Here is a 23861-nt window from a genome sequence, read left to right as displayed (position 1 = left end):
GTTGAGCTGATTTATGAGACATTCCATTAAATTTTATTGCACCAATGCTTTTTCTTTAGTTCTTTTGAAGTGGAAAATACCATTTTTGCAGCAAATGCAAGTCAAAACTCTTAATGGAGCATAAAAATCCCAAAGGTCATGCTTTTATAGCTTTAAAATGGAGGCCAATGCATTGCTTGATGCTCTTGAAATACATACAGTTAATGGCATGTTTATGGTAAAAAAATGATATAATCCCAGATCCTTCATTTCATCCTCAGGTATACTGGATCTTTTAAAAACAATTCTGCTGGTTCTAAGGGTATCTCATTTCAGATTCACCAAGTGAGGGAACTAGACAGAGACTCCCTCGTAAGGAGACCATTATAATACATGATCATTTTATGGTCATTGTGGGTATTATTTTCCATAGAATGTGTGTGATTTATAACATTTATTTGTATGGCATGTAGAATATTTATTCAAGACTCTGTGTGTACAAGAAATTCTTAGCCAAACAAGAGATGGTGTCACTTACATGCGAGAGCTTTCATAAATGAGAATGTCAATATTTAAAAACTCTTATTACTCTCCAATTGCCAATTGGAATATCCAATGTAGTCTTAAAAGGAGAGCTAGAAAATGGTTTCTGGTGTATTCTGATTGGTGCATGCTACTTTTCTTTTAATAATATATTTTTATTTTGCAGGAATGAGGTCAGAGTTCACGTGAATAATTTTCCCATCTGCATATTAATGTGTTTTTTTTTTTAGTGATCTGAAATTTAGATGAACTTGGGCAAAATAAAATATCTGCCCAGTCTATCTGTGAATGCTTAATCTCCAACCACTTGACAATGTTTTTCCAGAACTGAGGAAAGGAAAAGCATTTTAACTATGATGGTCATTTTAACGGTTATTTCAGGGAAAAGTTATTATGGGAACAGGCCACAGAATAGAAATGGTCACAAAGAAAAGCTAATAAAGAATTCTAAGCAGAATGAGCATTATTTTCCTTCCTCTGGTTAATACAGATTGTCCTATTTTCTCTCTTTGTCTTTGCAGCAATCTAGCTCTGGGGATTTGAGGACTCTAAGAAAAGGGTTATCCCCGTACCACTCTGAGTCACAGCTGTCATCACTGCCGCAGTATCAGGATGCCATGCAAAATGTAAGAGCCATTTAGCTACCTGGTGTATTTATACAAACAAGAATCTTAAATTTCTGAGAAGAGAGAGAGCCTGAGCTCAGGCATGAATGCAGATATCTGGCAGGTTGATAGGTCGTCCCTTCAGAACCAAATTCTACCCTGAAATCAATGGTGTGAAACAGAATAAAATCTGGCCCTTTATCACAAGATTTATTCAATTTTACAGGTTGCAGATTTCCAGAGACGCAGGAAAGTCTGGAAACATTGATCTTAACCCATGAAATATTGAGCTCAGGATTTTTCTAGTTGAGGTTTCTCAGATAACTCAGAAACCTGTCACTAAGTGCCTATCTGAAAACAAAGGGGGGTCCAATCGAATCTGATGCTTCTTTTCTTAAACTCTTATGGTCCATGTCAAAAAATCTGACGTTGGATAAGACAAAAGATGTTGCCGGGTTTCTAACAATTAGTAGTCAGGATCTGTTGTGCTCAAGTTCTTGGTGCTTTCTGTTTACCCTATGCTCTTCTGTACAGCAAGTAAGTTTATATAACAAGATGGCCCTGCTCTGCTTCCTCTAAAATGACAAAGGAGGTGAAAAGTCTTGAGTTTGCTAAACAATATGCTGTTATCTTCCTGGCTCCTCCTTTCAGTCCCACAACACCCACTAATTATTGTGCAAAATGTAGCTGATGAGAACATACCAAACCATCCTTTATGCTCATCTTCCAAAAAGATGGAGGCACCTCTGAATGTTATACTTGTTCAATTATATCGCGGTGAGGATTACTCAGCACGGGGAGCCCTGGTGGTGTCCAGACACATGCTGGCAGTAAAGCGATATGAAATTGATCCAGGGTCTGATTCGGACATTGTGTTGATCATAGCTTTGAGTGCTCATTACTTTTCAGGATTCATACATTCCAAGTCGACAAAGGACCATTGTAAGCATCTAGTTTGACCTCCTGTATAACATAGGCCATAGAACTTCTCCAAAAATAATTCCTAGAGCATAACCTTTAGAAAAACATCAAGTCTTGATTTTAAAATTGTCAGTGATGGAGAATCCACCATGACTCTTGGTTAATTGTTCCAGTAGTTGATTACCTTCACTGTTAAAATTTTATGTCTTATTTCCAAGCTGAATTTGACTAGCTTCAACTTCCAGACAGTGGATTGTGTTATATATCTTTCTCTGTTAGACTGAAGAGCCTATTATTAAATATTTGTTTCCCATGTAGGTTCTTATAGACTATAACCAAGTCATCTCTTAATCTTCTCTTTGTTAAGCTAAATAGATTGAGCTCCCTGAGTCTGTTGCTACAAGGCAGGTTTTCTAATCATTTAATCGTTCGTGTGGCTCTTCTCTGAATCCTCTCCAATGTATCGACATCCTTCTTCAGTTGTTGACACCAGAACTGCACACAGTATTCCATCAGTGGTCTCACCATTGCCAAATACAGAGGTAAAATAACCTCTAGTCCCACTCAAGATTCTCCAGCCTTATGCATCCAAGGATGCTATGAGAGTTGGAGTTTGGGAGGCAGGAGTCTGGGGAGTCTCCTAGATTTTTTTATGGACACCGTTAAGTGGTATGGATTTTCTATTATATATTCTGTCTATTCCTGCATAGGGAGGCTGGGATGGGGATTTTAAAAAAATATATATATATAAATCAGTTTAAAAAGAATAAATAATAACTACTCCAGGTACTGGCTTGCTGTATAATAAGGTGGCTGAGGCACAGGTCTGGGAGTCAGGAAATCTGGGTTCTCTTCCAGACGCTCTCTCCTGTGTGAATTTGTGCAAGTTATTTCACCTCTCTGTGCCTCCATTTCCTCAGCTATAAAAGAGGAGAAATAATTACCAACTCCATGGAGGTGTTTTTAAGGCTTAATTCTTTGCTTAAGGAGCTTTTGACAGACTATGTTACATAAGTGCAAGGCATTATTATTTAATTTTTGGAATGCTATTTCATTTGTTAAGGGATTGCTCAAGAGTTCATCTGTTATGGTCAGATGTCTTCTCCAGAATTAATCTAATAATGAATTAGGATTGTGAGATGTAATTTGAGTTGCCCATACGTGGTAACTCCTCATGTCTGTCTTTTTTTTAAATTGATAGTATAAATATGCCTAATCGTTGTGTTCCTTTAATACTCTGCTGAACAAACGTTTGCCTCTTAGGGATGGGGCAGAAGATATCATGGCATTTAAGCAATTCTGTTTCTATCGGTGTGAAATCTCACTTGCAGGTTTTTGGTGTATGAGCTTTCACTGAGTCAGGTGTTTGTACCAAAGCTAAAGATAAACTCTAGGGGCGAGGTGCTGCACAGAACTCACAACCCAAAGGGATGGAGAGCTAAGATGGCTTTTGCTCCTCAGCACTGTCCTAGTTTACACAGCTCTGGGGGTCTGTCTAAGTTACAGCAGCCTCCTGCAACTCCCCTAGGGATGCAGCACTTCCCAGAATCTCTGCAGCACTGCATGCTATGGCCCCACCCCAACACAACCCTCCCACCTAAAGCTCCACTCCAGGCACGTCCTCAATGGCCTTCTTCCACAATGGAATCCTCCATTGGCAGAACCCAGGGCTTTGGAGTAACTTTACACCACCCTGGCCCTTTTATCCAGAGTAAAGGGGCTAGAGCAGGGAGAAGGTTCTCAGTCTAGAGATTTTGAAGTATGCTAAATAGCTCTTGTAATGGGTCAGCATAATAGTTTATTCCTGTAAATAAAACCTAATCTGTGACAATAATGCTTAACATGGGTAGACTATCTCTGCTGGGCTGACAAATTATAGCAGGCAAAGTGCCAGTGTATTGTTGGGATTGGCGAATAGGAAACTTTAAGGATCCTATTTAAATTGGTGGAAGCAGGAAGCTACTTTTTGGTGTTGTCTCTTTGGGGAGATTGAGAAAGGGCCCTGTAAAACTAATACGCCACTACAAGAGAGGCCCATGCTTATAACTATCAACCCCCAATGTATGGCTTTGAACCTTTAGACCACACTTGGGTCAAGTTTTTCTTCAGAACCATAAGGCTAGAAACATCCTTTTTTTTTTTTTTTTTAAAGTAAGTGGAGATTCTCACATCCACATGAGTCCAGCAGCTGGGGTTTTAAAAAAAAACACATTTTTTTCTGATACTAGTAATAAAAACGCAAGAGTTGACAACACTGGGAAATCTTCTAATTGTAAGCTGGAGGCAGGAGAGAAGTGGTGGTGCTTTTCCAAGCTCTGCTCATCAAAGAAGTTGTGCCTACTCTCAGCAGATTGTGCAGCTATTCAGAATGACTATGCATGGTCTCTGTGCGCCGTTGGGCTCCTTGCAGAGGGTGGGGCAAGGAGGGGAAGAGTAAGTGGTGCTCTCCAGGATGCCAACCACTATGGCACCAAGATGAGACCTCACTCATTTTTGCGACCAGATTGTGACCTTCCCTTTCCTTTCTTACCTGGGGACAAAAGAATTAACAATATTACATTGAAATTATAATCACTGGGCATCTGAGTTCACACCTCACTGAGATGAATGGGGCAGTCCACACCCCTCAGAGCTCTTGTTCTCTGCCTTTTGCAGACTCATCTGTTTCAGGTTCATTTAGTTCCCATTTTGTTAAGGTTTTCTTTGCAGCCATAACAGCTAGGCTTGCTTTTTATTAAAATGAAAGCTGAGATCCTGGAGACCAAGAAAGTAGTTTTAGAAAAGTGCCGGTACGGCATACAGAGCATGTATTGGCTGTTTCTGAGCCTTGAATATAAGATTCTGGATGCAGTTCTCACCTTTTAAATAAGAGAACACTGCTTCAGAGCTCTGTAGCATGAGTGCACAGCACTCAAGCATCCAGGCCTCTTTCATATTGCTTTTTACAAATGAATACCTAAGAAAAGAAGAAGAGGTAACTTAATACCAGTCTAGACTCACATTCCTACAAATTCAGGTGTCTTTACTCCAGCAACTTCAAACCCCAATTTAGAGGGGCCAGTCATTGGGGTTTGCTATGTTTTTTACAGCCTTCTCAGAGGTATCATCTTGCTATTCAGAGCAAATGCTACAGTAATAAAAAGGACTCATCCCTCTGTAATGGGGTACACTCACCTCTCATGAGCACCCCATGGCCAAGTGTGTGTGCCTGCACTCTTTCTCTCAGATTGTCCCTGCTCTGGGATAGAGCAGTGCCCCAGGGCTCCCTCCCTAAAAAATGTCTTCACCCTCTTGGGCTTCCTGGCTACAGCTCTCCAGCTGGGCCACTATAGTTCAGTTTCCTCTCTGGAGTGCCTCAGTGTCTAGGGCACTTCCCTGTGGCCTCGCACCATCTTCACCCTTACCTCAGGGCCTTCTCTTAATGGAGTCCCAGCAACCAGCTCAAGGCTCCTTCTCGCTCTCCCCGACTTCTGGCAGTGCTGCCCTGTCCAGGGTTCTGTAGCTCCATCAGCCAGCCACACTTCTACAGCTCCAGCAAGGAATTGAACTCCTGCTGGCCCTGAAGCTCTTCTTATACTAGGCTTCTGGACCCTGATTGGTTGTGGGACACAGCCACTTGAGGCAGCTTAGAGGACCCTCTCCACTGCCCTTTATTGGGGTGGGGTGTGGCAGGGCCATGCGGCCTCCAGAAGGGGGTCTCAGAGGGTCTGGTATACCCCGTCACACCCCCTTTCTGTAATTTTGATTGTGTTGAATCTAGGAAAGTATAAAATATTAGGAAAATATATCAGTTTGTAGAGGTTCTTTCAGAATTAGAATAAAATTCCTAAATCACTGTAATTATTTTGAGCTTTTCTAGCAATCTGGCAATAAAATAAAATGTGTTGGTGTATCTGTGTGTGTATACATGTATATTCTGCAGTAATAGTAATGGGGGACTTTAACTACCCAGACATCTGTTGGAAAAATAATATGGCAAAAAACAAAATTTCCAGTAACTTCTTGGAGTGTATTGTGGACAACTTTTTGTTCCAGGAAATGGAGAATGTAACCAGGGAGACAGTTGTTTTATACTTGATTCTGACTAACAGGAAGGAATTAGTAGTGAATCTGAAGGTGGAAAGCAATTTGGATGAAAGCGATCCTGAAATGTTAGTTGTCATGATTCTAAGGAAAAGGAAGGAGTGAGGGCAGCCAAATAAGAACAATGGACTTAAAAAAAGCAGATTTTAACAAACTCAGAGAACTGGCTGGTAAGTTCCCATGGGAAGAAAATCTAAGGGAAAAAGGATTTTTGGAGAACTAGCAACTTCTCAAGGAGACAATATTAAAGGTACAACTGCAAAATGCGAAGGAAAGATAGGAAGACTAGTACGAGGCAAATATGACTCCATCAGGAGATCTTTAATGACCTGAAAATCAAAAAGGAATCCTACAAAAATTTGGAAACGTGGACAAATTGCTAATGAGGAGTACAAAAGAATAGCACAATCATGTAGGGACAAAATCAGAAAGACTAAGGCACAAAAAGAGTTACACCTAGCAAGGGATGTAAAAGGCATTAAGAAGAGGTTCTTTAAATACATAAGAAGCAAGAGAAAGATGAAGGAAAGTGTAGATCCTCTACTTAGTGGGGAAGGAGAGCTAATAACTGTGGACATCAAGAAGCTGAGGTGTTCAATGGCTATTTTGTTTCAGTCTTTACTGAAAAAGGTAATGGTGACCAGATACTCAACACAAGTAATATTAACCACACGAGGGAAGGAATGCAAGCCCAAATAGGAAAATAACAGGGTAGAGAATATTTAGATAATTTAGATGTATTCAAGGCTGCAGGGTCTGATGAAATTCATCCTAAGGTAATTAGGAAACTATCTGAAGCTAGTTGAATCTTGGAACCATTAACAATTAATGGTTATTTTTGGGACACTGATAGCCATATATTTTGTCTTCCCTCTGTTGATAAACAAACCACCTTGTTTTGCTGTGTCTGCCAAAAGCTGGGTCTTTTCTTCCATTAAGTGATGTGTTGAACTAAGCAGGACACGTCATCAGCAAAAATGAGGTCATTCAATTGTGTTTTATCATTGGCATTAACCTATAGATCCTTGATTATTTTCATTATTTAGTTGGTATTCCATAATATGCCCTAATTCTCTAAAGACCGTCTCTGGGTACAGTGTCAAAAGCCTTCTGGAAATCTACAAAATTTATCACAAGAAGTGCTTGCCACCTCACACTTTGTTCTATAATGCCAGTATAGTCTGCACATGATCTGAGTGGTCTAAAACCTGCTTGTTTCTGTCTAAGTTATAGATCTATTTGTATCTTGATATGTTCCAGGATGATGATGTACATGATTTTCACAGGCACTGAGAGTAATGTGCTTCCTCTCCAGTTATTGCAGTTGGTAAGGTCACCCTTCTTTCGCAATTTTACTATAAGGGCGCTCTTCCACTAGGTTAGGTTCTTTTAGTCATTCCATATTCTATCCAGACTTTCCATGTGGTTTTGGCAGGCTGTTTCATCACTTGCTTTAACCATTTCTCCAGCTGCTTTCCCATTTTTCAATTTACTGATGGCTTTTCTAACTTCTTCCATTGCAATATCTCCTTAATCAATATGAAGCTCTAGTGCTAGGTCTTCATCACATATTTCTAGTAGGTCACTTGGGCTTGGTCTATTTAAAACAACCTAAAAATGTACCACCCATCTTTCCCTTTTTTCTCTTCTGTACTAAGAGTCTTTCCATTTGCACCTTTTAATAGGGCCTGTAGTGGTGCTAAAGTTCCTGTTAGATCTTTGATTGTCTTACATAAGGTTGTAAGGTCACCTTTTTGGCTAGCATCTTAAGCTTCTTGACATTTTCTATCAGTATATGCCCTTTTATCTCTTGTAGCATTCCTCCGTTTCATCTCTCTATGTAGAACTCTGTATTCTTCTTGCCAATTGCTTGTCTCTTCACATGTCTTAGCATTCATGAGTTTTTGCATTATACTTCTCTTTTCCACTGCTGCCCAAGTAGCATTGCTAATCCATTCTTCCCTTTTAGATTTCATTGTTATTTAAACTACCTTTGCATTTTCTAGATAGCACCCTTTGACGTTTTCCCACAGAGTATCAATGTCTTGGTTCTCTTTGGTTAATTCTATTAGAACACTGAATCTGTTCTTCAATTCAAGCTGAAAAGCACTTTTTGTCTTTAGGTGTTTTAATTGTGTGCTGTTTATGCACGGTCTTCTTTTAATCTTCAACATCCTCTTTAACTTGATCTTCAAGTTCACGATACAACAGTTATGGTCACTGCCCACATTTGCTCCCCTATGCACGAACATCTGCCAAAGAGCTGTGCAAGGTTCTTGAAATGCAGAAGTGATCTGTCTGGTTCTTGGTAGCACCATCTGGGGAGTTCCATGTCACTTCATGGATTTCTTTATGAGGAAATATTGTTCCACCTATCACTAGGTTGTTCACACTGCCAATTTCTATTGATCATTCACTATTTTGATTGATGTCCAAACCCCTGTCACACTTGCCCATAACTTAATCTAACCCATCATTGTTATTTCCAACTTTTTCATTTAAAACCACCTCTAGTCACTACGATATTATGTGTTGGGACCTTGGCTATCACATCCTGTAACAAATCATAAAAAGCATTTTTTTTCTTCATCTGGCTTTTTTGTTGGTTGGTGCATAGCATTGTATGACTATTAGTCTGAAGAATCTAGTCTGAAACCAAGCTTTAATAATTCTTTCATTGCCTGATTCCTGCCCTGCCTCATTCAACATTAGGATTGCTATGCCAGCTTCAGTCTACCCTCCACAGTCCTGGAATGGCAATGATCTTATTTGTTTCTCTATATAGTGTAATTTGTTTGAACCTGTCCATTTACACTCCCTGATTCCACGGACATCAAGAGGGAATCTATCCATTTCTTTAATTACTTGGGCAGCTTTAATAGCTTCGTACATTGTTCTCACATTCCAAAATCTGATTTTCATTATTGATCTGGTCTTGAGCAAGAGACTTCTCAGCACATGGGCTTTCTTTACAGTTTTGACCAACGTCTGTCATATTCGTCGCATGAAGTTGATCATTTGTTTGAGCCTGCTGCACACAGATATGGCTCCTGGTGTTCATTTCTGTAGTAAGTTTGTTTTTGTCTGATGAGGTTACCAGCCCCATGAAAACCTTAGGTCCACGGCTCCTTATTCATTATTTGGAGCGGTCCACATATTTACATTTCCCCCATCCTCCACTTGAGGAATACGCTTGGTAGCTCTGGATGCTCCAAAGACCAAATGAGACATTGCATAATTATTAATGTATAATTTTATTGATTGCATGATTATTTTGTAACAAATCACATTTGCACTGATTGAACTCTGTCCATGGAAAAATGGTATAATGTTGCTGCCAATAGTATTCAGAATTTTTTTTGCAAGCTATATCGCTTAGTTGTTTGACTGAAACAGCTCTGAATTTAGCATGCTAATACCAGTTTGTAAGATTTTTGAAAGACCATGATGCCTCTTTGGTGCTGTGAGATTCTAAGGCGGTGTCCTGTTTTTTAGACAGTGTAGATTGAACTCAGGTCTGTTATACCAGTCTAAATCCAAACCACAGTGGAGTTACTTGGGTTTATATTGTTGTAACCAAGAGGAGAAGTTGGACCAGTGAGTTGAGTGCTTTGCGGCATTCCAGGAGAGTGGAACTCTGTGCGGCATTAATGCTGTTCAGTTAGGTAGATACTAAACATTGCTATTCTATGGGAGAACTAGTTGCAAAAGGATGTCCATGCTTTCCCTCACCCTCCTCTGTGCGGTCCCATCAGAGTTCCTTGTCCTTGTCACACCGATTCAGACATGTGACAGGGAGCAGTGTGGGACATGGCTGCAGGGAGAGGGATCCTCTTCCATTGGATAGACGGGATACTTAAGATTGTATGGCAATGAAGCAGTTAAACTGTTTTTTATTAATCAAATGGGATATATAAGCCCTTTTTGTTGCTTAAGTAGATTTCACTAAACTGCCCTGAAGATATAGTTTATCTGACTAGTCTGTGTCTGAGCTATGTAGATGGGCTCTGCCTGGCTCCTGGACAGACCCAATGGTTAATTCATGGATTTCAATATTTACATGGCCAGCTGCTCAGTATGATTAATGGGAGGCAAATTAAATAATGCTGAAGGAGATTAGCATCTGGAATAAAGTCCCTCTGAATCTGAGATGGAAGATGCATCTTGTTTTCACTTGCTAATACCAAGGACCAGTGGCTCACTTCCTTCAGTAACAGCAGTGAAGAGATTAGCGGCATACAGTAATAGTCTTCTATTCAAGATGTAAACTCTCTTTCCATAGCATCTGCCCATACTTCCCTCTGTGGGATCCGTGTTCTCGTGTTTGTATCCTGTGGCAGGCATGATGCTTTGCACAGCTGGAAAGGAGCATAACATGACTTAGGTTAGTATGAAAGTGCGGCCATCTAAATGTGCAGGAGATGTGGATTTTTTTATTTAAAAATAAATAAATCCTGCAATACGTCTGAATGGTGGGCACATGCTAATGAAGTGCCACCATTACTAAGGATGGCCAACTTTGACTAAAGCTATTTCAGGTGATTTTCCCCCCCCTAAAATGACATAATGTCATTTTCTTAAAATATCCTATTAAAATCTCCTGGATTGCTTTCAATAGTCACCGGGAGATGGATGCCGATTCCGGGAGACTCCAGGCCATGACAACCCAACCATTACTGTGGGTCAAAGGCCACGCTGGTGAATAGACAAACCGGGAAGATAACCATTCAGAACAATTCCAAATAAACTGGCATATTCCTGGATGCTCTACTCAGAGAAAGGGGAGGAGATAATGGGATTGGGGACTGATGCATCGAACAGCAAGGATGGCAAAAAAAGAATGGGCTAAAGTTGGTCATAAAAAGCACCTGTAGTTGGTTGTTGACCAGTCTCCCCTCCTAGGAGACACTTAATCTGGGTGTCTCCAGGTGATGCTATCACGAGAGGAATTGGTCTTCTTTATATGCACGCCATAGCAGAGGCAGGAGTGTGCTCCAGGCATGACTATATACAGTAAGAGAGAAAGGGGCTTCGAAGGGAGGGGGAAATGTCAGCTTAGAGTCATGTCATGCTTGGAATACACACTGCGCTGGCTCTTCGTTCCAAGCTTAACCCTTCTGTGCTCGCATAGCACAGAAAGGCATGTGCGAGTCCCAGCTCCGAATTGACAGCTTCCACAGCTTCATCAAGTAGGTGCTAACGATGATATTTATATTGAAGGACCCAGAGAATTTTTGAGACCAACGATAGCAACCTTATTTCTATCCTCAAGGAGTCTGTCTCTAGGCCTTTTGTATATCAATGTAAGGACTAAATCTTGTGAGCAGCCTAATAAAGCAGAAAAAAATGGACATGAGCTTAAATAGATGTCCCCCATCTCTCGTCGTTTTGGATCCTGCCTGAGCTCTACTGAGCAGGGTTTTCACTTCAGCAAGGTGGCTTTTCTGCATCTAGCACAGCTTCTGGTCTGATATGCTCCCAAAATGGGCCTCTTTTTTTCCCTAGCAAGGTAGGTAAGACAAAGGAGAGGAACATTTTCAGCAAGATCTCTTGGCGTTGCCACTCGGTGGGTGGTTGATGATGTGTTAAAGCTGAACTGTGAAATTTCACTTTCCATTTCTGAATGAATCAATTGAAGCTAAGAAAGTGGTGGTGGTAGTAGTTTATTGGGTTATTTTACCTTCGTGCCTTGTGTTTATGGCATGCGTTTGCAAAGTTTCATTAATCGCTGTATAATCTGGTAAATGCAAATTTAATTTAGTTGCTAGCACTGAGACAACACAATCTTCTGGGGTGTTTGTGTTTCGGGGCCAAATTTTTAGTGGACTTCCCTGATTCTCCAGCAGTATTTGCAGGCACATCCATTTGCACTTGCAAAATGAGTGATTGCACATGTATGCAAATCAGATCTCACTGAGTGAGTCTTCAATTATGTGTGTAACCCTGCATGTGGTCGTGATCACCGTCATATACACGCACTTTTCATAAGCCCCTTTATCAACTGACTTTACATTGCACTTGTGAATGTAGCCAAACTCCACATATACCAATGATTGTTTCCATAGTAGCAAATGTACCTCAGAGAAAGGGAAAGAGGAAAAGGTTAAGTTGTATAATGTGTGATGGTGCAGTGTTGGAAAAATATTTCCTGCAGGTTTTGATTCCTATCAAGTCTCTAGGATTTTTAACCATATATAGAGCATGCAACAAAAAGGCAGCCAGCTCATTATTAATCCCTCTTCTCACGCAAAATAGAAGAACCATGCACAACAGAGAAGATTGAGATTTGCATCAAGGCACTAGGCTCGGACTCCAGTGTTCTGGGTTCAGTTTCTGACTCTGCCACAGAATTCCTGTGTGAACTTGGGCAAGTCACTGCATCTCGATGTGCCTCAGTTCCTAATCCTTAAAGTAGGGGTAATATTGTTTCCCTACCTCCTAGGATAAATTCACGAATGTATATGAAACTCCCAGATACTAGGGTGCCATAGAAACACCTAGAAATAAATCCAAACAGAGCAAAGCAAATCAAGTCACAAACAAAATCAATGACGAACAGAAATGTATCCACTTTTGTTTTATGTGAGTTGTATGGGGATACCTGCCTATTTCACTTGTAGTTTTCTTTGATCAGTCACATGGCAATCAACACTTCATAGCATCACATGTGATCACAATTATTCTTGTTTTACTGCTGTTTGAGCTATTTGACTGTTTGGGCTTTTTTTTAATCTGGGGTTAAGTGCAAAATTCTGCTTGTTTTTTAAATCAATGATCAGTAGTAATAGAAAGCAATAAAAAGATGTGACATTCAGAAGCTTTGAAATGTGGCCACAAGCTCCATTTCATTATTAACCGTCTAAAGAGTTCTCAGCTCCTGGGATCTCTGTGGACCATGACTGTCCAGTCAAGCAAAATCATTCTGATTCTGAAAGCTAGCTGATCTCTTTGGGAGCCAGTAGCACAATTCCCGGCAGTTCAGGACTAGACATCTTGGAACTGAAATAATGGTTTGGGGTGGGCAGGTGAAGGGGCTGTTAAATGGATATAGCATTCACACTCAGAGTAATGAACTATGAAGAATGAGATCTCCTGTCTTTTTCAAATCCGATGAGAAATGTTGGAAAAGTTGCTCATCACAATTCTTCTGTAGCTTTTGACTGCCAGAATTTATATAAAAAAAATCTAGACTCCATTTTCCCCTGCCTTCCTGGCTTTTAACATTTTGAGAGTTTAATTAATCCTAAACATTCTGATAAAATAATCCTAAATAAGAGAACTGGCAACTTGCCCCTGCACTGCGGGACCCCAGAAAATGTACATTTCTAACCAGTCCTCATTTAGTACCCCTTTCTCCACATGGGTGATGTTGACACTTGGATTCTGGGAAGGAATGGTAGAAGCGACCCTACGGCTATTATATAATGTGTTCACAAAATCAACAACTTGAAGCCACTGATGCAACAGAAATGTGCAATTATTGTCCTGCTAAACTGGCACATAGACTTGCCTACTGTACCATAGAACTTAATGGGCCAGATTCTGCTCTCATTTATATAGATGTAAATCAGGAGTAACACCATTAAAGCCCACCTGGACCAAAGAGAATGAGAAGCTTAGCATCTAGTAATGACTTAGGCTCTTATTCACTTGTTCTGTGCTCAGTAGAGAGATGAGGCAGAAAGGGTGTATTTTTCATCAGTTTAAATATAAAAATAGTCACATCCTGTTTGTTTTGTGAACTATTCTTTATTAACCTCTGAAAACAGCCCACAGGTCCCATGACAGGGTGGGGAATGTCTCCAGCTTCGGTTACAGACTGATATGAAAATCTAGCAAGTGACTAAATCAGCAAGACCTCTGACTAATGCAGTGTGCATATCCAAGAGAACCAACAGAGGAGAAGAAATTCAGACTGATACGAGCCTCACAGCGCAGAATGTAGCATTCCTTGTCTGTGTAGACTGTGTCTGCTTGTTAAGGCGATAAATAGATTAACCTGTTTGTGGCTGGGTGGCAATGGGCTGCTTCAATGGTGTGACCCTGGTTATAAAAAGGTAAGGAGGAAATAAAGGAAAGGGGCATAAGAGAGAAACAAGAGCAGTATGAGCTTAGATTACTGCAGAGATGGGAGCTGCAGAAATAGCAGGGTTCAGGCTATAACAGCCCTCCAAACAATATGGCTAATCTCCTCCAATCACAAGACTTCTACTACCACCTCTGTGCTGATGGCCTGAGTTTTCCCTCCATACTCCTGACCTTTTGTCCTCCATCCAGTCTCTCTCTCTCTCTCTCTCCCCAGTATCTCATCTTGCCGCTGGATGACATGCAGCTCCTCATCTTTCCTTCTTGGCCCCTTCTTCCCTGCTCTCCTGCTGTTGACAATTCCACAATCCTTCCTGCAGAGCGGGGCTGCAGTCTTGGGGTTATCTCTGACTCCTTCCACTTTCCCCACCCCCCGATTGTTGCTGTCAGTAAATCTTGCCAGTTTTTCCTCTACAACATCCCCCAGATCTGGCCATTCCTCCTGCCAAGACTCTGGTCATCTCTTACCCTGATTACTACAGCCACCTCTTCTTGGGCTTCCTTGGCACTCACTCCAGCCCAGAAAGCCACTGTGGTTCTAAGTAAGTACTTATATGGCCTCCATTACCATAGTGTCTGCACCTCATTATTTTTAAATGTATTTATCCTCACAACACCCCTGTGAGGTAGGCCAGTGCTATTATTCCCATTTAACAGTTGGGGAACTATGGCACAGAGAGACTAAGTGACTTGCCCAAGGTTACACCAGAAATCTGTGGTAGGGAGGGGAATTGAACCCTGGTGTCCCGAGTCCCAAGTTAGATTCCTAACCACATCATCCTTCCTCCCAAAACTCTTCACTCTGACTAAATCTAGCTGTTTTTCACATCCCTGCACTGGCTTTCCCCCTCTCGCTCCCTATGAAATTCATGCTCCTCCTCACCTCCAGGAACTTACACAACCAGCTCTCCATCCCCCTCTCCATTCTTGTCTCCTTTGACTTTTCTCCTTGATGACTTCACTCTGTCAAGCTGATGCCCCTTTTGTGTTTTCCCTCCACTCCCACCTTTGTGCCTTCTTCAGTGCTGCCTCCTGTGCCCGAAACTCCCTTTTCAATGTTATTTTCACAGCACACAAACAGAGAAGTTAGATACAAACATATAAATCCCTTATTCTGGAGGGTTGCAACATAACACTACTTTATTTCTTCAAATCCAGAACCCTGACCACAAGTACTAAAGAGAGAGAGAGGCAAAGCAGGCTGCTTCTGAAGGCAGCAATGCACAAATCACCTCACCTTGCTCTAGTCTGGCTCTTTGCAGACTGATTCAGATCACATGCTTCTCTACAGGGCTCCCTAGCTTGCAAGTAGGACCAGGAAACCCCTTACACTTGATAGCTCGTAATATTTAATACCGTTTTCAATACACCACATCCATCCCAGGTCTCCATATTTACATATTCTCCTCCTCCAAACCCATCCTGAAGACTCGCTTTGTGAAACTCTTTGCTACTCATTCACACTGCTTTTAGTGTCCTGCTTTCCTCTTTCCTGCATTTGTACATTCTTCACTTAGTTTATGAGCTCTTTGGGTTGAGGATTTCATCTGTAAAGGGGTTTCCCCACTAACACTGCCATACAAATAATAATTATTAACACCAAGCCTAACCTGAGAATCAGTGATCATATTTGTCGTGGAAAGGAAGCCATCCCAGAGTGAGGCTATGTTTAGGCAGAAGCGGGTCCCTTTTCTTTGTTACAGCTCCATCATTGAACATTGTATTTTTAAGGACAAATTATCTGCTGGCATAAATGGGTACAACTTCACTGCCATTGACACCAGCAGAGAATCTGGCCCAATGTGTATGTATTTTTGAAATGATCCAAAATATACAATTTGTCTTTAAATCAAATGCAACTCAGGGTGTTGTAGAAAAAATAATAGTGGGGTTTTTTTTCATGCGAGTGCAGTAAGCCATTGGACCTGATCAAATATTTTGGAAACCATTTCTCTCTGTTCTTTATGGCTCATGGTTTCCCTCATGCTCGTCTCCCATATTAGTTTTAAGAGTGGTTACAATCATAGCTCAAGGTAGTAGAACTATCAATGCCTGACATAGCAAGAGAGAAAGATACTATTGTGGAAAAGTGTGTCCATTTTGCTGCCTCTTGTGGGAGACCTTTAATCTACTGGATTGTAGTTAGAAAGCCTTGTTTATATTTCCAGGGTGATAATGAAGATTCCTCTTGTAATGATCCGCAGGGTTGTATGTTAATATCTTGCACAGTGTTTACGGTGTTCTAGCCAAGGGGAGCGTTGGGAGGGATTTATGGCCACAGAGTCCCAATTCTTCTGCTTTTAGTTGTCATGAGATTAAGATCTAAATTGTATTAAGAAGAAAAGAGTGGTATTTTTGAAGCCAGAGGTTGGGAGAATGATACATATATTGATGCATTTGACCTTTATTGAAGACTGATTCTGCAGGCTTCCAAGAGCATTTAGCAGATCTCCATTCAAGATCCCGACAGAATACTCTTTGTTGGCAGCTCTGGATTAAATGGATCAGTCACTTACATTTTCCCCCCTTTATTATTTATTGTGAAAAGAGTTGGCTTGACAGCCTTGAAGATGAAAGTTCTCTGTTTATCTATACGACATTCACAACCCCGGTGGGAGAAATGAATTTTTCCCTTATCCCCACACTGAGATCCAACCCTGTGCTGGAGGGATCCAACGCAGAATGCAATGGTAGCCTCATCTCCATACTCTTGCAACCTATTAATTCTCTCTTGAGATTTCCCACAAAGCTGCTAATTCTAATGCTGGTTCCTCTGATGCGTTCACCTGTCCAATAAAAAGTGAGGTGTGGGCCAACAACTCATTTCACAAAGGCCTCAGAGCAACCATTGGGGAAGACCAATACCTTGGTTAAATTCAGATCAGTGGTCTAAATATGAAAGAATCCCTGGTGATTCAGAGCCTAACAAACTGGGCCAAATCCAGTTCCTTTATCACATGTATATGAACATTTTTTAAAATAAAAACAAAACACTTGAAAAAGTAAAACATGGCAAGCTGGGGCTCACAGCTGAAATGCAGGAGCAATAAGAACAACCCACTGGCCTCTGCTTGGTATAAAAGATGATGGGAACAGACACTGGTTTTTTAATCTTAGAAAAGATGGTAATGAAGACCCACATGCATTGTATGGGCAAAGCATTCCTGTGATGGTGTTACACATCACTCTGTCATCCTAATTTATTTTCTCCGTCCAACAGTATAATCGTTCTTTGTGTTTCCTATGGGATGCGAAGACTAAATATGAGTTTGTCAATGGATTCATTGTTGGTTTCTCCGAGTATTACAGTGCAAATGCACAAATAAGAAGGACAGGAGGAGAGCATCTCACTGAATAAGGATATTGTATCTTGTGTTAGTCAAGAGAGAGACCTTGGAAAGGAAAGCCTATATCAAAAGTGCTTATCAAGCTGTTTGCATACTTGAATTCTTAGGAAAATAGCAATTTTTATATCTTTCCCCGTGAAATCCTAAACACAGTAGAAGTAGAGAGCATGTTTTGGAAATAATCCCCACCAACATCAAGTTTGGACACCTGTTTATTTTTAGGTTACCATCCAATCCTTCTTATAGCTGAAGATGGGTACATGATGCCCATTTGAAAATGTTGCCAATAAACCAATAAAAACTGATGCCAACTATTATTTTCATGCCAGATGCTCTATAACTTCTTAGTAGAAGCTAGGCGGTGCCTGAAAGTTATCATGTTTGTAATGTTTTTTCTATGGAAAGGTTGGAGAACTCTTTTGGCTTTGTCTAATGCACAGAAGTTTTACCAATTAAACTAAAATTGTTTCTTGAACTGGTTTAGCTAAACTGGTACAAGTCCCCATGGGGAAACCCTTAATTTCATTGACACTTGGCTTATCTGAATTAAGCTACAAAAGAGTCAGCTGGTGTGTGTCCACATAGGGGTTTGCACTGGTTTAATTAAATTCAGTTTAAGAACTGCTTTTAGTTAAGTTGTGTGCAGATAAAGCCTTTGTCTTTGCCTGAGGCTGGTGGAGAGTTAGATCTGAGGTAGTATTGATACAGTTTTGATCTTCCTAGGTATTTTCTTCCTCTCATTTAAAGAACTCAGTTAAAAATACTTAAAAAGTGTGTTTTTTACTTATTGTTTCAACAGGGCCCAGCTCGTATGACTCCTGATCTTGCTTCCTCTCCTGTGGCAGGATATGTCCCTGTGGGTCAGAAACCGGAGGCTGTGGTGCATGCTATGAAGGTAGGTCTGCATTCAACCCATATGTCGCATTGCTCCTCCATACAACAACTGTAGAAACATCATCTGGCATTTTCTCTAATGATGGAATCATAGTAATCAGAGATGGAAGAGAACTATTCAGCCAGATTATTCCTGACCAGCAGTCATGCCACGTCAAGCAGTTACCTTGTCAACCAGCTAAGCAAGTTCAAGTGTGGCCAGCTTATGGTTGGGAGACCTGCAAGGAAAAGTCACAATACTACAAGCTGGTTACCTTTTGAGTTTCTCCGTTCTGACTGAACCACTGCCCCAAGGTGGCTTTAGGAAGCATTGGGTGCCACTTCAGAATGAGATGCATACCAAAGGTCTTATACACTTTTGGTCATTGAAAATCCTGTGGCAGTTCTCATAAGAGTAGGGAGCATTTTATGTAATTCTGTAACAAACCGTGGCTTCATACACACGTAGACACCTGATTTGTCTCTGGGGGTCGAAACTAGGACCCTACCACTTGAGGTAAAGGAGAACTTTTGACTTGGTAGCAAGTGGTAAAGTCACAAGGCCTAGCCTCTACAAGGAGAAATTCACTTGACATGTACTAGGCTGGTGTGGTACATGTTTCCCCTTGTCCTGAGTATCTAAGATCCATAGAAATTGCAGTCTGGTGGTGTCATTGTATAATGAACCATGGCTACATACACACAGATCACATAGCTGTCTGTGGGGATCAGCACCAGGGCCTCCAGCACTAAAAAACTAAAAGGCCTTTAACATTTGAGCAGGCTGTGTAGTTGCTGGTACCACCAACAGAGGGAGACATGACCACTCACACTACAATCCCATTCTGCCTGTATTTCTCCTGTAGTTTCTGGATAAGGTGACATTCTTTGTTTCCTGACCTAAATGGCTCTGTGCTGTTGACAGATCATAGAACCATAGAAGATTAGGGTTGGAAGAGACCTCAGGAGGTCATCTAATCCAACCCCCTGCTCAAAGCAAGACCAACCCCAACTAAATCGTCCCAGCCAGGGCTTTGTCAAGCCAGGCCTTAAAAACCTCTAAGGATGGAAGTTCCATCACCTCCCTAGGTAACCCATTCCAGTGCTTCACCACCCTCCTAGTGAAATAGTTTTTCCTAATATCCAACCTAGACCTCCCTCACTGCAACTTGAGACCATTGCTCCTTGTTCTGTCATCTGCCACCACTGAGAACAGCCTAGCTCCATCCTCTTGGGAACCCCACCTTCAGGTAGTTGAAGGCTGCTATCAAATCCCCCCTCACTCTTCTCTTCTGCAGACTAAATAAGCCCAGTTCCCTCAGCCTCTCCTCATAAGTCATGTGCCCCAGCCCACTAATCATTTTCGTTGCCCTCCGCTGGACTCTCTCCAATTTGACCATATCCTTTCTGTAGTGGGGGCCCCAAAACTGGATGCAGTACTCCAGATGTGGCCTCACCAGTGCCGAATAGAGGGGAATAATCACACTGTTGACTCATATCCAGCTTCTCGTCTACTGTAATCCCCAGGTCCTCTTCTGCAGAATTGCCACTTAGCCAGTCGGTCCCCAGCCTGTAGCAGTGCATGGGATTCGTCCGTCCTAAGTGCAGGACTCCGCACTTGTCCTTGTTGAACCTCATCAGATTTCTTTTGGCCCAAACCTCCAATTTGTCTAGGTCACTCTGGACCCTATCCCTACCCTCCAGCATATCTACCTCTCCCCCGAGTTTAGTGTAATCCGTGAATTCGCTGAGGGTGCAATCCATCCCATCATCCAGATCATTAATGAAGATGTTGAACAAAACTGGCCCCAGACCAACCCTTGGGGCACTCTGCTTGATACCGGCTGCCAGCTAGACATCAAGCTATTGATTACTACCTGTTGAGCCCGACGATCTAGCCAGCTTTCTATCCACCTTATAGTCCATTCATCCAATCCATACTTCTTTAACTTGCTGGCAAGAATACTGTGGGAGACGATATTAAAAGCTTTGCTAAAGTCAAGGTATATCACACCCACTGCTTTCCTCATATCCACAGAGCCAGTTATCTCATCATAGAAGGAAATCAGGTTGGTCAGGCATGACTTGCAGATGGTGAATCTATATTGACTGTTCCTGATCACCTTCCTCTCCTCCAAGTTCTTCAAAATGGATTCCTTGGGGACAGTTGCCAGGCTCCACCCTAAACTATACCTGCATTTCATCTGTGGATGAAATTATTCCGTGTGTGTGTGTGTGTGAGAGAGAGAGAGAGAGAGCGAGAGCGAGAGAGAGAGATACAAACACCATGGGTCAGATTTCTAGATAGTGTGCACTGATTTATAGCAGCTGAGGATTTAGTCCGGTGGTTGTGTGCAGGTTTATTTGTAAGCTTCTTTGGGGTCAGATCCACAGCTGGTGTAAATCAGTGTAGCTCCATTCATTGAGGTGAAATGCATGTGCCATATTATACGTTACAGAACCATGTGATAAATGAATTTAACATGCACCTTTGACCTCCTTACCTGCCCACTGATAATCAATCCAGCTCTGCTAGGGGGGAATGTAATTTAAATTTAAATGGAAGTAATAGAAAATATAGTAACTATTCTCCCTTTGAGACTCATGTATCTGAAAGATTGCTGACTGATAGAATCAGATATGGAAGTTTTAATTAATCTACCCCAAAGTTGCCCTGGACATTTACCTTGTGGATACAGCCAGAGTTTGCTTTATAGCAAGATATTTCTGGTGGTCTGCACTGGGATTTGATTGTACAGGTTGTGTTGCTTTCACAGCTGAGAGTCGGAGGCGTACTGATTCCAAACAAGCTTGTTCAAAGTGTGAGTCCAGCTGGATCTATAATTAATCAATTCCTTCCTTTTTAATAGAAAAATAGACATTTTATTTGTCAGGGCTGGTATGTCTTTCACGTGCTCCATTAAAAAGGTGAATCTAGGTAAAGTTAATGTTTGTGCACAAATTCCACTGGTCCCAGATATATTGGTTAAACTAGTGGTTGGTACATTTTAAAAAGTAGGTTAAGGGCCCTAAGAGAATGACCTAGTTTTATAACTGAAACATTTAGCATACAGCAGGATTTCTGTGCTTGAACAAACCAATGAATAATCTAGGCTAGTATCCTGTTTCTAGCAGTGGTCAGTGCTGGATGCTTCAAGAGTGAAATCCATCCTTGTAATGAATCTAATCCTGTAGTTCATTTGCATGCTTACACTTATGCACACACAAATATACCTGCTGTAAGGGTGTATGTGTTGTATGTGTATTCCTTTAGCATAAAAAAGAGGCCACATGGTGAGTGGTTTAAAAATGGTATTTCCAGGAGTCTGAGGTGACCATGTTACGCGTGAGTAACAAAGCCATGAATGAGTTATGTAGGTCATCCCAAACACATGTCAGTAAAATGACTATTTAGTGTCCTACCATGCTGTGCTTTTATTCATGCAACAGATTTGACAGAAAAAGCTATTTTAAAAATGTTTTAGAAGGTTTTTAATATATTGGTGCTATTTTTGTGTGTCTCCACCTGTAAAGGCAGGTGGCTTTAATACCATGAACCCTACTGTCTGGACATCAGAAAAAAGGAAAAACTCTTTTTAGCAACCTCTAAGCATGATCTAAAATCAGGTTTTTATACATAAAAATAATGCGATTTTAACAAGACATTGTCAACTGGACAGGAGGCAGTGAGTCAAGAAAATGAGTTACAAGTAACTTCAGATATTCCACTTCTCCCTGAGCCCCCTGCAAATTTTTGTGCTTTTACAATCACATTTTCCTATTTGATCTTTCTCTCCCTTGTTGCTGTGTAAAAGACCCACCGGCACAGTAGGAGAAAATGAATGGCTAAGGCCCCCAGTCCTGCAAACGTTTACATGTGGGAGTAACTGCATAAGTATCACGGCCCAACTGACTGTTACAAGAGAGAGAATTAAACTGATTACATTCACAAAAAAAAAAAAAAAATTAATGGAGATGTCCTATCTCCTAGAACTGGAAGGGACCAGGGTCATTGAGTCCAGCCCCCTGCCTTCGCTAGCAGGACCAAGTATTGATTTTGCCCCAGATCCCTAAGCGGCCCCCTTAAGGATTGGGCTCACAACCCTGGGTTTAGCAAGCCAATGCTCAAACCACTGAGCTATCCCTCCCCCCTGTGGGAGGAGACAGTCCCTGCCTTAAGGAGTTTACATTGGAAGGCCTGGTCCACTCCTGCCCAAAGGTTTTTTTTGTACCAATTTAACTTTTTTAGTTAGGGGTGTGATTTGTTTACAGGTATAGTTACAGCAGTACAACCCTTAATATGGATGCAGGTATAACGGAGGCTTATACCAGTATAGTTTATTCATGTACGTTCACGGGACTAAGCTATATTGATATGAGCATCTTTACCTGGTAGAACTGCATTCACGCTGCTTTACCTATACCGGTTTCAAACCAACATAGGTAAAGTGGGCGTAGACAAGTGCTAAAGCTCTGCTCCTGTCCCTGATAGTCCATGGCTTGAGTGCTGCACCCATTGAAGGGAATGCATCTTTGTGGGAGCAGCAGTTTATAGGATTGGGGATGTGGCAGGCCACGTCATTTTAAATACTAGCTAGTGTTCTTGCAGAAGATGTAATTGATCTTTGAGAAGTATAATACTTTGGCAATCTGTTTGTTTGTAGGTCCTTGAAGTCCATGAAAATTTGGACAGGCAAATGCAAGATAACTATGAAGAAGACCTGAGTGAAAAGGAGAAAGCAATTGTTCGTGAAATGTGCAATGTAATAACTCTTTATTTGTAGTATTTTATATAGTGTTATTTTGGTCCTAATGTTTTGTAGCATCTGTTCTGTGTGTGAGCCTTGTTTGAAACCCACAGAGAAATTCAGTCATAAGAAAAAGTTAATTGAAGCTCTGATAAATTCTGTATGGGCAGGAGCCAAATGTCAAATACCTGAACATTTAATTTGATGCATTTGCACAGAAGAAACCTAGGGCTGAGCTGTCTTAAAGTCAGCTGCCCCATTCATTTCCTGGGAGAGAGTGGCTTATCCTATTAGGGCTGATTGACAGTTATGCAACTGTCTTTACCTGGCTAGGAGGTTTCAGTTTTCAGCCCTGTGTACTGATCTTGATTTGTAAGCGGAGGTCCCCTGGATGTCCCTGGGAATTATATGGTCAATTAAAAGCATAGGTTGGTCCTTTTGCCTTAATTTATATGTTTTAGAGTATTTAAAGTCATAGAAATTGAGTGACCGTAATCTGATGTCAGAACTGGAATCCTCTTGTTTGAATCCAGTAGGGGTGATTACATGTGATTTTTGGCACCCGCTAACATGTTTGGCCTAGCAACCACATTGTATACGGAGGTTGCCACATATTGTAAACTGAGCATTTATGCCAGAACTTTGCTCTGGCTGAGGTGTGGCTGCTTGCTACTGCT

The 23861-nt window shown here is 41.3% G+C and overlaps 1 protein-coding gene across 2 annotated transcripts in view; it reads left to right on the top strand.

Annotated features, from left to right (window-relative positions):
* Positions 1–23861, top strand: part of CCDC85C (coiled-coil domain containing 85C) — a 146990-nt gene that overhangs the window by 118292 nt on the left and 4837 nt on the right. For both annotated transcript variants that reach the window (XM_054025007.1, XM_054025006.1), the window contains 3 exons: positions 1044–1148; positions 18363–18458; positions 23101–23199. In XM_054025007.1, the coding sequence (XP_053880982.1) occupies positions 1044–1148; positions 18363–18458; positions 23101–23199 (300 nt within the window). The remainder of the gene's footprint in view (positions 1–1043; positions 1149–18362; positions 18459–23100; positions 23200–23861) is intronic.

The sequence above is a fragment of the Malaclemys terrapin genome, chromosome 4, assembly GCF_027887155.1.
Source record: "Malaclemys terrapin pileata isolate rMalTer1 chromosome 4, rMalTer1.hap1, whole genome shotgun sequence".
Lineage (NCBI taxonomy): Eukaryota > Metazoa > Chordata > Testudines > Emydidae > Malaclemys > Malaclemys terrapin.
The sequence above is the reverse complement of the archived record's forward strand: the minus strand, read 5'-3'. Positions and strand labels throughout refer to the sequence as shown.